Here is a 12,232-nt window from a genome sequence, read left to right on the forward strand (position 1 = left end):
GCCAGGGACAGGGAATGCCATACCTTTACACATTCTGCCAGTCTCTTTGCTGCCTCTGATGAAAGCTGATAACGAATCATGGGACACTTCTTCAGAGATAAAAGAAGAGCTGTCAGTCCTTGAGTTGTTCTGGATAGTTGAGCTGGATCCCAATTTCGACCCTTTGTGTTTAAAACATACATTGAGAGAAAATATTTTATTTCTCTTACAAGTCCAATTTATTGCTGAATTAACTCCACCCAATAAATTATTTTTTAAATCCTTTCACTTCATACCTGACAGCAACCCAAAATATTGAGGGAAAACAAATGTGGATTCACAGCAATGTAATCACCATAAAATTCCTGTAAATAAAGCATCAAGATTAGTCATTCCATGAATTCTATAAAGCACAAGTATTATATGTGCTAAAATACTATGATATAAACAAATGGTAAGACACAGGTATAAAGAAATATTCAAATAAAAATTGAGTAACAATAGTCAGTGTGGTAGAATTAAAATAATTACAAACCACCAGCAATAATGATGAATTTAAAAAAACAAAAGTCATAGAAGTATACACATTATATTTCAGGAGACCTCTATACACATATCAATTAGTAAAATAAAACACTGCTATAGGATATACAAAGTTACACTCAGATTAAAAAGAGCTTTGCTGTCTAATGTATTCTCCCCCGCTTTTTTTTTTTTTTGGTACTAGGGATTGAATCTAGGGGCCCTTAAAAACTGAGTCACATTCCCAGCCCTTTTTATTGTAAGACAGGGTCTTACTAAATTGCTTAGGGCCTTGCCAAGTTGCTGAGGCTGGCTTTGAACCTTCCATCTTCCTGACTCAGCCTACCAAGCTGCTAGGATTACAGCCGAGGGCCACTCTACCTGGCTAATACATTCTCATGAGGAAGAATATGATTTAAAATAGGTCATTTAGCTGGGCACAGTGGCACACACCTATAATCCCAGCAGCTTGGGAGGCTGAGACAGAAGGATTACAAGTTCAAAACCAGCATCAGCAAAAGTGAGGCACTAAGCAACTCAGTGAGACCCTGTCTCTAAATAAAATACAAAATAGGGCTGGGGATGGCTCAGTGGTCAAGTGCTCCCGAGTTCAATCCCCAGTATAAAAAAAAAAAATTGGTCATTTGAAAAATTCATTTATCAGCCAGGCATAGTGTTGCTTGCCTATAATCTCAGCAACTTGGGAGGCTGAGTCAGGAGGATTGCAAGTTTGAGTACAGCTTTAGCAATTTAGTGAGGCTCTCAGCAACTTAATGAGACCCTGACTTAAAATGAAAAATAAAAAGGACTGGGGATGTAGCTCCATGGTAAAGTACCTTTGGGTTAAATTCCCAGTACCAAAAATATAAAAAAAAATAACAATTCACCTAGCAGTTCTTCTAAAAAATTCAAAACTAATTTATTTGCTGCCCCTGAAGACAATATTTTTCACTTAGGTGATAAATATATTCACACTTTTGTGATAAATGTATTTAAGAATACTAAAGTATTCAAGAAGGAAAGGTAATATAATATGTCCTAGTTTTTTAGTGCTGTATTATATAGCATGCAGAATGAATGTTTAGGAGTTTCCAAGTTTTAACCTAATGACAAAAGTCATCCATTACCTCCCAAAGAATAATAACCACAAATAGAACTTTAAGAAACATCATTCACAACCATTCTTGTTATTCTCTTCCCATTAAATATAGTCCTGTTGATGAACATTTTTATAGTGTGGTTCATAAAACTAACATAGGACATACTTGACTGTCCTCAACCCAGTGAAACTCTTCCTATCAATTCATTAGCCCTCTCTCCTTTTTACTTATTCCTTTAATTGTTCTTATCCAATTTGATACCTCTTCCAAACTTTCTGAATATAAGTAGAGTCTGGCATAGTTATTCCATCTAGTCAATAGCGTCCTAAATTGAGACAGCACCTTCCTTATTTTTATTTATTTATTTATTTAAAGTTTTTGGTTGTAGATGGACACACTATCTTTATTTATTGGTGTGGTGCTGTGGTTTGAACCCAGTACCTCACAAGTGCTCAACCACTTGCTAGGCAAGCGCTCAACCTCTAGGCTACAACTCCAGCTCACCTTATTTTTAGACTAAGATCTTTTAAAAGGGCCAAATAAGACAGTGTTACAGGACCAACATGTTTACCTGAACCTCAGCCACAACTTCCTGTTCATCAGCTTCAGCTAATGACTTCACATCACTCTTGCTGATCACATTACTGAAATCTGAAACAGACACATGAGTGTGCAAGATCATCTCTGCTGCAATAAGACATAAATGGGCCTGAGAGTTAAAGCCTAATGAACAAGCCATGTTTGATATATATTGTGGTATATGCCAAACCACACTGCTTCAAATTGGAATGAGAAGCATAAAGGTGTTTAAATGCATAAATTAATAACAGTACTAAAAAAGGGGGGCTATGACTGGTGGATATCAGGGAACCAAGTTATTACACTGAAAATAACAACTAAAGGGAAAGAAATAAGCTCTTATCCTCTATTATATATAGACATTGAACCAAAAAAGAAACTAGGAAAGATTTTCTTTATGGAAATATTCCATCTAAAAAACAAAGAAAGAATGTTAATAATTAGAATTTCATCAATTTTTCCAGCCCCTAATGAATCAGTAGATGGATCTAAGCATTGTTTATCTACAGCTGCTAGTATCACAAGAAGAAACATCCAATGAAACTATACCACATCACTTAATTATTCTTTCCAAAAGGAAACTGAGACATCTAAATAAGGCTCCATATCCACCTACAAATTTATAGGTACAAGGAAAGAAGAATATTTTGAATTGCAAGGAACATGTACAACTACCCCTGCAGGGATACAATCAGCAAGATTCAGGCTGAGGAAAAATTAGTTTCTTCAATAAATAAATTGAATGGAAGAGAGGGACCTATAGAAGATTAAAGAAATTCAACATATTGACCAATAGCAATATGTGAACTTTATTTTGATCCTGATTCAAACAAACAATGAAAAAAAAAGACATTAGAGAATTTGAAATTTGAACACTGAATGAGTATTTGAAAATAGTAAGAAATTATTTTTCATTTTTTATTTGTCTAAAATACTAGTACTTATAAAAATTAATCTATCTTTTAGAGAGGCATATTGAAATACTTATGGATGAAATGTATGATGTCTTAGATTTGCTTCAAAATAATATTGATGGAGGAGAAGGTGTCAACATAGCTAAAACAAGATTGGGCATGGCTCAATAATTGTTGAACCTGGGTGATGGGTACACTGAGATTTGTTATATGATAAGAAAAAAGATAAACAAAAGGACAGTTTAGTGTCAATATAAATTGTGCTAAAAATTTATAATGCATAAAATTCCAATAGCTGCCTACGTGGCACACGTCTGTATTCACAGCAGCTCAGGAGGCTGAGGCAGGAGGATCAGGAGTTCAAAGCCACCCTCAGCAAAAAGCAATAAGTGAAACCCTGTCTCTAAATAAAATTAAAAAAGGACTGGGGATATGGCACAGTGGCCGAGTGCCTGTGAGTTCATTGCCTGGTACCTTGTCCCCCAAAATTAGTATAAAAAATATATTTTAGTTTACTTTAACAAATCTATTTTTCATAGATTTAGTATTAACTAATATAATTTTTTTCTTCCACTTCATAGTTATGTCTTGAATTAAACAATCTTTAGAAGCAGAAGAGTAAATACTCTTTTTAAATTTTTTTATTTTATTTTTTTATTTTTTAGGTGTAGATGGACACAACACAATACAATGCCTTTACTTTTATGTGGTGCTGAGGATAGAACCTGGATCCCGCCCATGCTAGGTGAGCGCTCTAACGCCAAGCCACAATCCCAGCCCAGTAAATACTCTTAATTATCATTACGATCCTTAATCTCAATTGTTGCATGAAAGAACTCTCTTTACAGGATAAAATGGTCTTTTGTCACATGACCCCCTTCAATTTTTAGTAGAGTCTTAGTAAAACAGTACTTATATTATATATCCAATTAAATTTGGCAGCATAGAGAATATGAATATGTATAGATATTCTCTATGCTGCCAAATATATACATGTATATTACACACCCATACATACATGAATATATGTGGATATTTTATTTATATATATTAACAGAGGACCTAGCTTGTGATAAGACTAAAAAATGCTGAAATAAAATACAGAGATAATACCAAATGCCTGAGAAGATGCAAAGAAAACAGATCACCAGTATATTGCTAGTGGACATGTAAAATGATGTAGTTATTCTGGAAAATATTTGGCAGTTTCTTAAAACACTAAACACAAATAACTACCACATGACCCAGCAATTGCATTCCTAAGCTTTATTTATCTGAATAAATAAAGACTATGTTCACATAAAAACCTATATAAAGATATTTAAAGTAGTTTTATTTGTAGTAGTCAAAACTGGAAACAGGGAATAGTTAAATAAAATTTACAATGGAATACTACTCAGCAATAAAAAGAAACAAACTGCTGATATACACAACAACCTGGATGAATCTTCAGAGAACTATGCTAAGTGAAAAAAGCCAATCCCAAAAGGTTACATATTGTATGATTCCATTTATTCCATACTTTTGAAATGACAAAATTACAGAATGGAGAACAGAACAGTAGTTCCCAGGGTTAATGATGGGTTAAGGTAGGAAAGAAGTGGACATGGCTCATAAAAGTCCAATATGAGAACCTTGTGGAGACAGAAATGTTCTGTAACCTGAATGTATCAATGTTAATATGCTGGTTGTGATTTTGTACACAATATTGTCATGTAAGATGCTACATTAGGGGGAAATGGGTAAAAGATATATGAGATTTCTGTATTATTTTTAACAACTGCATGTTATCTTTGTCAGTTTTCAGCTGCTAATAATACAATACCTCAAACTGGGTAAGTTATAAGGAAAAGAAGTTTATTTTGGCTCATGGTTCTGGTCCAAAGATTAGGGCAGCATCTGTGGATGGCTTTCCTGCTGGTATAGACCTGAGGCAGTGCAAGGTATCACATGGTAAGACGGAGAGACCTAGCCAATCTAAGCTTTTAAAGCAGATCCATTCAAATCACCTCAATCACATAAATGGATCAATAACCTCTTAAAGTTTATATCAATTGCTTCTTAAATTTTCCTACCTTTTAATATCCTACTACAGCGATTAAATTTCAACATGAGTTTTAGAGGGGATAAATCATATTCAAATCATAGCACATGTAACTCTACAATTATTTCAAAATAAAAAGTTTAATTAAAAAAGGAAAGCTGCATGGGCAGTGGCCCATGGTTGTAATCCCAGAAACTGGGAAAGCTGAGGCAGGAGCATTTCAAGTTGAAGGCTAGCCTGGGCAACTTAGCAAGACCATCTCAAAAGTAAAATTGTCTGTTGGGGATATAGCTCAATGGTAGACAACTTGCTTAGTATTGGTGAGGCCCTAGGTTCAATCATCAGTACTGCAAATAAAGAAGAAAGAAGGAAAGTTAGAAAGAAAGAAAGAGAGAGGAAGAAAGGAAGAAAGAAAGAAGGAAAACCTGTGACTATTAGCCCTAAACAAAACCTAGGATGAGAGACAAATAAAATAACCCATTTTTACCTCTTGGAATGTTGCAAAGAGCCAAATGAAATAAAATGATACAACTCTATAAAATATTTAGTCTTACTACAAATGTTAATTCTGGGTATCATTTTTTTCAATATTTTATTTTTTAGTTGTAGTTGGACACAATACCTTCATTTTAATGTGGTGCTGAGGATCAAACTCAGGGCCCTGCACACGCTAGGCAAGCGTTGAGCCACAACCCCAGCCCCTGGGTATCATTTTTTAAAATATATACATATATTTTTAGTTGTAGATGGACACATACCTTTATTTTATTTGTTTTTATTTTTATGTGGTGACAGAGATCGAACCCAGTGCTCAGGCATGCTAGGCAAGCGCTCTACCACTGAGCCACAACCCTGGCCCCCTGGATATCATTAAAGAAAATATGTATGCCTTATAGTCTAAACCCTAAAATTCTAAAGCCTTTAAGTTATTCTTAAAACCTCTCAAATGCCCTGCTTACTATTAAGTAAGTTAAGTGAGTGTTATGTTTTGTTCTTGGTTTTGGGAACATTACCAAATAGATTATAGCTATCCTACAAAGATCAATAATGACATCTAGAGGAGAACAGATGTAATTTCCATAGCAGAATGTATTAGAAAAATCCATATAAATTGTATAGCAAACATAAACCTAGTTTACTTCCATAGTTTCCCTAAGCACCCTCTACCTAAAAAAGGTATACACATAAGAGATAACTTCCTGATGGTTTATACTTTCATGAATTAGATAAAGTGGCAAAGAGAATTGGGATGTTTTCATCTGTACCTAAAGAAACCTCTGGTTTTCCAACAAACTCAAGTATATCCTCTCCCAAATAAATAAATCAGTATATATACCTCAATTCATAAGTGAAAAATAGGAATAAACATAGACTTTGTTTTGATGGAGGTGGGATATAAAATTTGGCTACTTACAACTTTTGACTTATTAAGCATCTTGAAAAGCAAAGAAAACTTAAAATTTTTAGGGGCTGTGGTTGGGGCTCAGTGGTAGAGTGCTTGCCTAGCATGTATGAGGCACTGGGTTGGATTCTCACCACATAAAAATAAATAAGATAAAGTCACAAAAAACACTTAAATTTTTAAAATCAAGGCAATCAATGAATGAAAACCATATTTAGTTCTCTGAAAGAGAATGCTGGTCACAATACTTATAATACTTTGACTGAACACTAACTAAACTAGACTTTTATGGTGATGAATTCAAAGAACTTGATATGAAGTGTTCAGTGGAACATACTAGGGGGGATATAAGTATATGATTGAAAAAGTGAATTAACATACTTACATATAAAATATATACTGTATTTAGGTCTTCGAAGCTCCTGAATTAGATAATCCACATTCTCCTAGAAAATAAAGAGCAAACAAATTATGAGGGGAGTTGCTTAAATAAAAGAATAACAAGTATTATCCATTCATTCATTAATTTTCTGAGAGCCTACTGTATGCTGAGGTTGAGACTGTGTGTATGTTGGGCAGTGAGGACTGGGCACAAAAAAAGAGCTACATTAAACATAATGATCAGAATCATACACATGATTTAATAGGATACAGGTAATATTAATTAATGTTAAGTATTAATTAGCTGAATTATCCTGGCCAAATTAAGTTAAATATATAAAGGCCACGTATTGAAATACAACATAAAATTAATAATATTTCTTCAAATTTTGCCTCAAGTTGCTTGTCTATAAATTATATTCATCTGATGAAAATTTCCACCCCAAACATCAAAATGTGTCTGGTCCTTCAACAACATTCAAGAGAAAATATAGTTAATTATATGCACTTTGGCTTTTAACTTATTGTACCTAAGAGTCTGAACAACAGCAATATTTGTAAATATTTGCAACATCAGGCAAAGACCTTTTCTATAACTGTATTATTTTAACATAAAATGAGTGTTACAAGCAAAAAATGAGTTATTTTTATGTGGTTGAAATATGAGAATTCCAATTACATAATATCAAATTGCATGCTTTTTTTTTGTAGTACCTATAGTTAAATTTCACTATAAATTAGGCCTCCAAAGTAAACATGATATATAATTCCTGAATTTTAAAAAAATATCACATGAATATACAGTATTAAAATTAGTTTAAGAATTGCACATTATAGCTGGGAACAGTGGTGTACATCTGTAATCGCATCTGCTCAGGAGGCTGAAGCAGGATTTGAAGCCAACCTCAGAAATTCAGTGAGATCTTGTCTCCAAAAAAAAAAAAAACAGACTGTAGGGGCTGAGGTTGTGGCTCAGTGGTAGAGCGTTTGCCTAGCAAGTGTGAGGCTCTGGGTTGGATCCTCAGTACCACATAAAAATAAATAAATAAGATAAAGGTATTGTATCCATCTACAACTAAAAAAATAAAAATTAAAAAAAAAAGACTGTAGATTGGAGAATGTAGCTCAGTGGTAAAGAGCTGTGAGTTCAATCTCCAGTATTGCAAAACAAAAAAGAAATGCACATTACTTATTAAATGGAAACAAGCTTAACTATCATTTAGACTTAAAATAAATTAAAAATTAATTTTATGATATAATCTTAAGAACAAATTGTTCTTAATAAAAATATTTTAAACCTAATATTACTTCCTCATAATATGCTAAGATAAAAATAACAAAGCCTGAGAGTTTGAGAGAAAATATATAACTGTGAATGATATTTTCTCATTAAAAATGTAGGAAATAATGAACTAAATGATCTCTAAGATCCCTCTCAAGCCAAAGTTTCATGAGTACAAATGTGAAACAATTGGAAACCACCATAACACAATATGTATTCATTAATTCAGCAGCTATTTATCGAGTGTCCGGTATGAGGGACATAAAAGTCAGAAAAACAGATAACATCTCTGCTGTCATGGAGCTTACTGCTAGTAGGTGAGACAGATATTAAGTAATCATTTATACCTCACAATTTCTATCATGACAAGTGACGAGAGAGGAAGATGGGTACTGGAAGTGCTTATAAAAGGGGTTTTACTTGGTCAGGAAGGCCAGGAAAGGTTTGTTTAGGGATGAAGAAGTTCCAGGCAAAGAGAAGAGACTATGCAAAGGTCCTCTGGCCTGATGAAACAAGGAGAATAGCGTGAACTAAAAGATTAGTGTGGCTAAGGTGCAGGGTGTAAAAAGGGAAATGATTTGAAATGAGACTGGAGACAATGTAGGATTTAGACCTTATTGGGCCTTGTAAAAATCAAGAAAGGAGTTTTGTTTTATCATAAAAGCAATAATAAGTCATTCAAAGATTTAAAATAGGGATGACATGATCAGATTTGCATTTTGGAAAATACAAATGTGATAAAAGTGCATTAGAATTTTAAGAATATGAATGAGGCAAGAGAATGTACAAACTGAGATTGAAATAGGAAAGAATTTTTAAAGAAGATACTCAAGCTAGATTTAGAAGCTGATAAACAAAAACTGACAAATGGCTAAAGATCCTTTGATTAGGGGAAAACAAACAAAGAAGGGACAGGAATGACCATGTCCAGGGATGATAAAAAGGCCTAGTTGGTTCCACTAGACGAAGAAAATCAGTACATAGAAAGGTAGGATAAGTAAGGGCAGACCAAACCAGCTGAAGGAGGACTTTGCTAAGCTACTAATCATGGAGATCAAATTGAGCCATTATCGTTTCCTGAACATAGACGTGAATGAAATGGTAAAACCTCAAGAAACTAATAGCTGTATATAAGACTAAGTGGAAATGGTGTTCAGTAGTAAGTATGGAGGTCGGTCCAGGATGTGGGTCTTAGAGTTGCTTATGACTTTGGGAATACCCGTGAACCTAAACGATATCTTGAAATAAGAAGTGGCTGTAAGGGGTAAACTGTGCTATGGAAAGGAGAACAATGAAGGTTATAACTCTTGACAAACCATGATAATTATGATGCCACAAATGATGAAAATACAAATTTATTTTGCCTTCTTTGCTTTCAGAACAGAGAGTTGTGCATTTGCCTAAGCAGACAGCAGGTCGATTTACATAGTACCTTCGTAGGTCGAAGAAAACAAATTGCCTTCAGGTGTTTCATGATCTCTCGATTTTGAGAATCAATGCGTTCAAAAAGGTACACTTCCTTCTGAAGAATCTCAGATTGTGTGTATACCATACTCACTATGCCAGTCTGCAAAGAAGAAGAATGAACTAAGATTATGCTAGCTCAGAATAATAAAAACAAGCATCAATAACATATCTTTTTTTTTTCCACTAGTACTTAGGGTAATTTACACATTAACATACGGAAAAATATCCAAAAAGTATAGTAATGTATCAGAATGAAAAACACGATCTCTCTGAACACAAACAATCCATAAATTTCCAAAAATAATTTCTCCGTAGCCTTAGAGTTTTTTTTTTTTTCTCCTTTTAAAAAAATCTGTAGCCAACAAATAACCTGAGGCATCGGCTTGAGCCTCCGACAGCTGTATTTTAAAAGTGCAAGGTTGAGCGGAGATCCCGGGCACCCGAAGGTTCCCAGGGCTCTCCCAGGAATGACTTCTTGGCGGAGACGCCGTTCCAGGGACAAAAGTCTGTGGGCAGCAGTGCAAGCCCTTTCACTGGAAACCCACTGCGCAAGCTTTATGCAACTTTTCAGTCCCACGCAGAACCCAGCCTGGGGATCTGCCTCAAATACTAAACCCGACGGTGAAAGGGGACTCCTCAGGGAGGGAGGGTCCCTTCACACACAAATACTGAGCAAAAGCGAACTCACCGTCTCTCGGTCCATGAGAAGCACTTTCATCCCGGGCCCGCTGTCCTCTATCATTTTGGAGACATACTGCTTCACAGCGAAGACCACGTTCATGGTGGCGAGCTGACAGGTGCCCCGCAGCCCTTCCCGCCCCCTTTTTCTAGCTGAATTAACACCCGGCCTGTTGGCGGGGTCGCAGCGGCTTCCGCTAAGCCAGGCCTCGGCTTCCGGGAGTCCGGGCGGCCACCGCGTGGGGAGTTGTAGTTCCGCTGTCGAGCCCTGGCGGGGAAGCTCCTCCGCGGGGTGGGGAAACGCGGTGAGAGCGCGGGAGGTGCGGCGCTCGGGCTGGGCGCGCGAGCCTCCTTCCGCCCGGAGGGGTCGGCAGCCTGGGCGCTCAGACCCCTCCGGGCCGTGGGTGCCTGACCCGGGCCTCGGCCCGAACCTCTCCTGCGTGGGTCGAGGATGGCGCCTCTCTCTGAGGCCGGCTCGGAGGCGAGCAGGACCGAGCGTGGCCGTGGTGGCCGCGTGCCTGCGCGCCTTCTCGGGCGCGGCGGGGACGGGGCGAGGGGGGGGGGCCCGGGGCTGCCGGCGCCCCGACTTCCCGGCCGCGGAGACGGGCGGCCGGGCGTGCGGGGAGCGGGGCCGGCCTCCCCGGCCCGCGGCCGGCCCCGCGCGCGGTGGATGGACTCTGGATGCTCCTGAGTATTTCCACTAAGACAGCGGCCAGCGTTGGGGGCTGGGTTTAATCAGTGAGTGCCGCCTTAACGAGTAAGTTATTTCACTTTACCCTAAGAAGTCGTCAGTTAAGGTAGGCCTTAGTCTGCTGATACTATACAGCATGTCCAATTTCCAGATCCTCCAGGGGACACCAGAAGTCACTGGAAACTTGAAACTTTTGTCATCTCCGAAATGGTGAAGAATGCCTTCTTTTCGGGTTTTTCTACTGGAAGTTGAATGTTTTATTACTTTTGAGATGCGTTTTGAAGCAAGTCTTTGATAACTATGTTACATGGATACAAATAAAGGCAAATGTTATGTAAAATTCTTTTTAAAAATTTTGTTTAGTTGTAGATGGACACAATATCTTTATTGGTATGTTTTTTAATGTGGTGCTGAGGATGGAACCCAGTGCCTCGCATGGGCTAGGCAGGTGCTCCACCACTCAGCCACAATACCAGCCCCTAAAATTCTGTCCTTGTCAACTAAAAATGTTCCTACATTACGGAAAGTGATGAAACAATGCTCATGAAAAAAAAAAAATTCACCTCCAATTCATCTCCCCTGTCACTTGAATTTTGTGTTTCTTACCTATAATTTTGACTATATTATATCATAAGGGTTTTTTTTTCCCCTATTTTGTGCACTTTTTTGAGAAAGAACCTAGAGGAGAAAAAGGCATGGTCCATGAAATTTGTGGTTTTTTAGACCTTAATTCGTTCTCCAAGAAAACATGGAAAGAATCTACATCCTTTTGGTTATTTATACTTGGGCAGTTATAACTTTTTTGAGGGAGAAGGAAAATGCCTATTTTGACAAGGGGGTTATTTCATTTCCCATAAAATTCCATTGATGTCAGTGGCTGTGTTATTTTATGCATTGAGTGATAAGATATGGAACAAAAACATTTTGAACAAAATAATTGTATATTTAAAGGGTGCCTCCATGGTCCTGAAGTTTGACAGCGTTACTTTCTTCCTGAAGAAAGCCACACAAGCCATTTTCAATGTCTCCAGATCAAGAACATTTTTTGTCTCCCCATCTCTCTAAAACTAGCGCTGAAACCAGTGATAAAGTCCGAACTCTTGCTTTGTGACTCATCCAGGATAAACCCAGAGTGATTTGTTATAGACAACAGATAGAAAATTCAGTCAATTGAAGTGTTTTACTTGTTTAGA

The 12,232-nt window shown here is 36.9% G+C and overlaps 1 protein-coding gene across 1 annotated transcript in view; it reads right to left on the reverse strand.

Annotated features, from left to right (window-relative positions):
* Vps45 (vacuolar protein sorting 45 homolog) overlaps positions 1-10,927 on the reverse strand; it is a 56,869-nt gene extending 45,942 nt beyond the window's left edge. Inside the window, exons 1-6 of the mRNA XM_026404018.2 lie at positions 10,359-10,927; positions 9,636-9,770; positions 6,926-6,986; positions 2,173-2,252; positions 276-344; positions 24-161 (exon numbers count right to left, since the gene is read on the reverse strand). Of these exons, the coding sequence (XP_026259803.1) occupies positions 24-161; positions 276-344; positions 2,173-2,252; positions 6,926-6,986; positions 9,636-9,770; positions 10,359-10,451 (576 nt within the window). The 5' untranslated portion in view covers positions 10,452-10,927. The remainder of the gene's footprint in view (positions 1-23; positions 162-275; positions 345-2,172; positions 2,253-6,925; positions 6,987-9,635; positions 9,771-10,358) is intronic.
* Between the last annotated feature and the right edge of the window lie 1,305 nt (positions 10,928-12,232).

The sequence above is a fragment of the Urocitellus parryii genome, chromosome 11 (genome assembly GCF_045843805.1).
Source record: "Urocitellus parryii isolate mUroPar1 chromosome 11, mUroPar1.hap1, whole genome shotgun sequence".
NCBI lineage: Eukaryota > Metazoa > Chordata > Mammalia > Rodentia > Sciuridae > Urocitellus > Urocitellus parryii.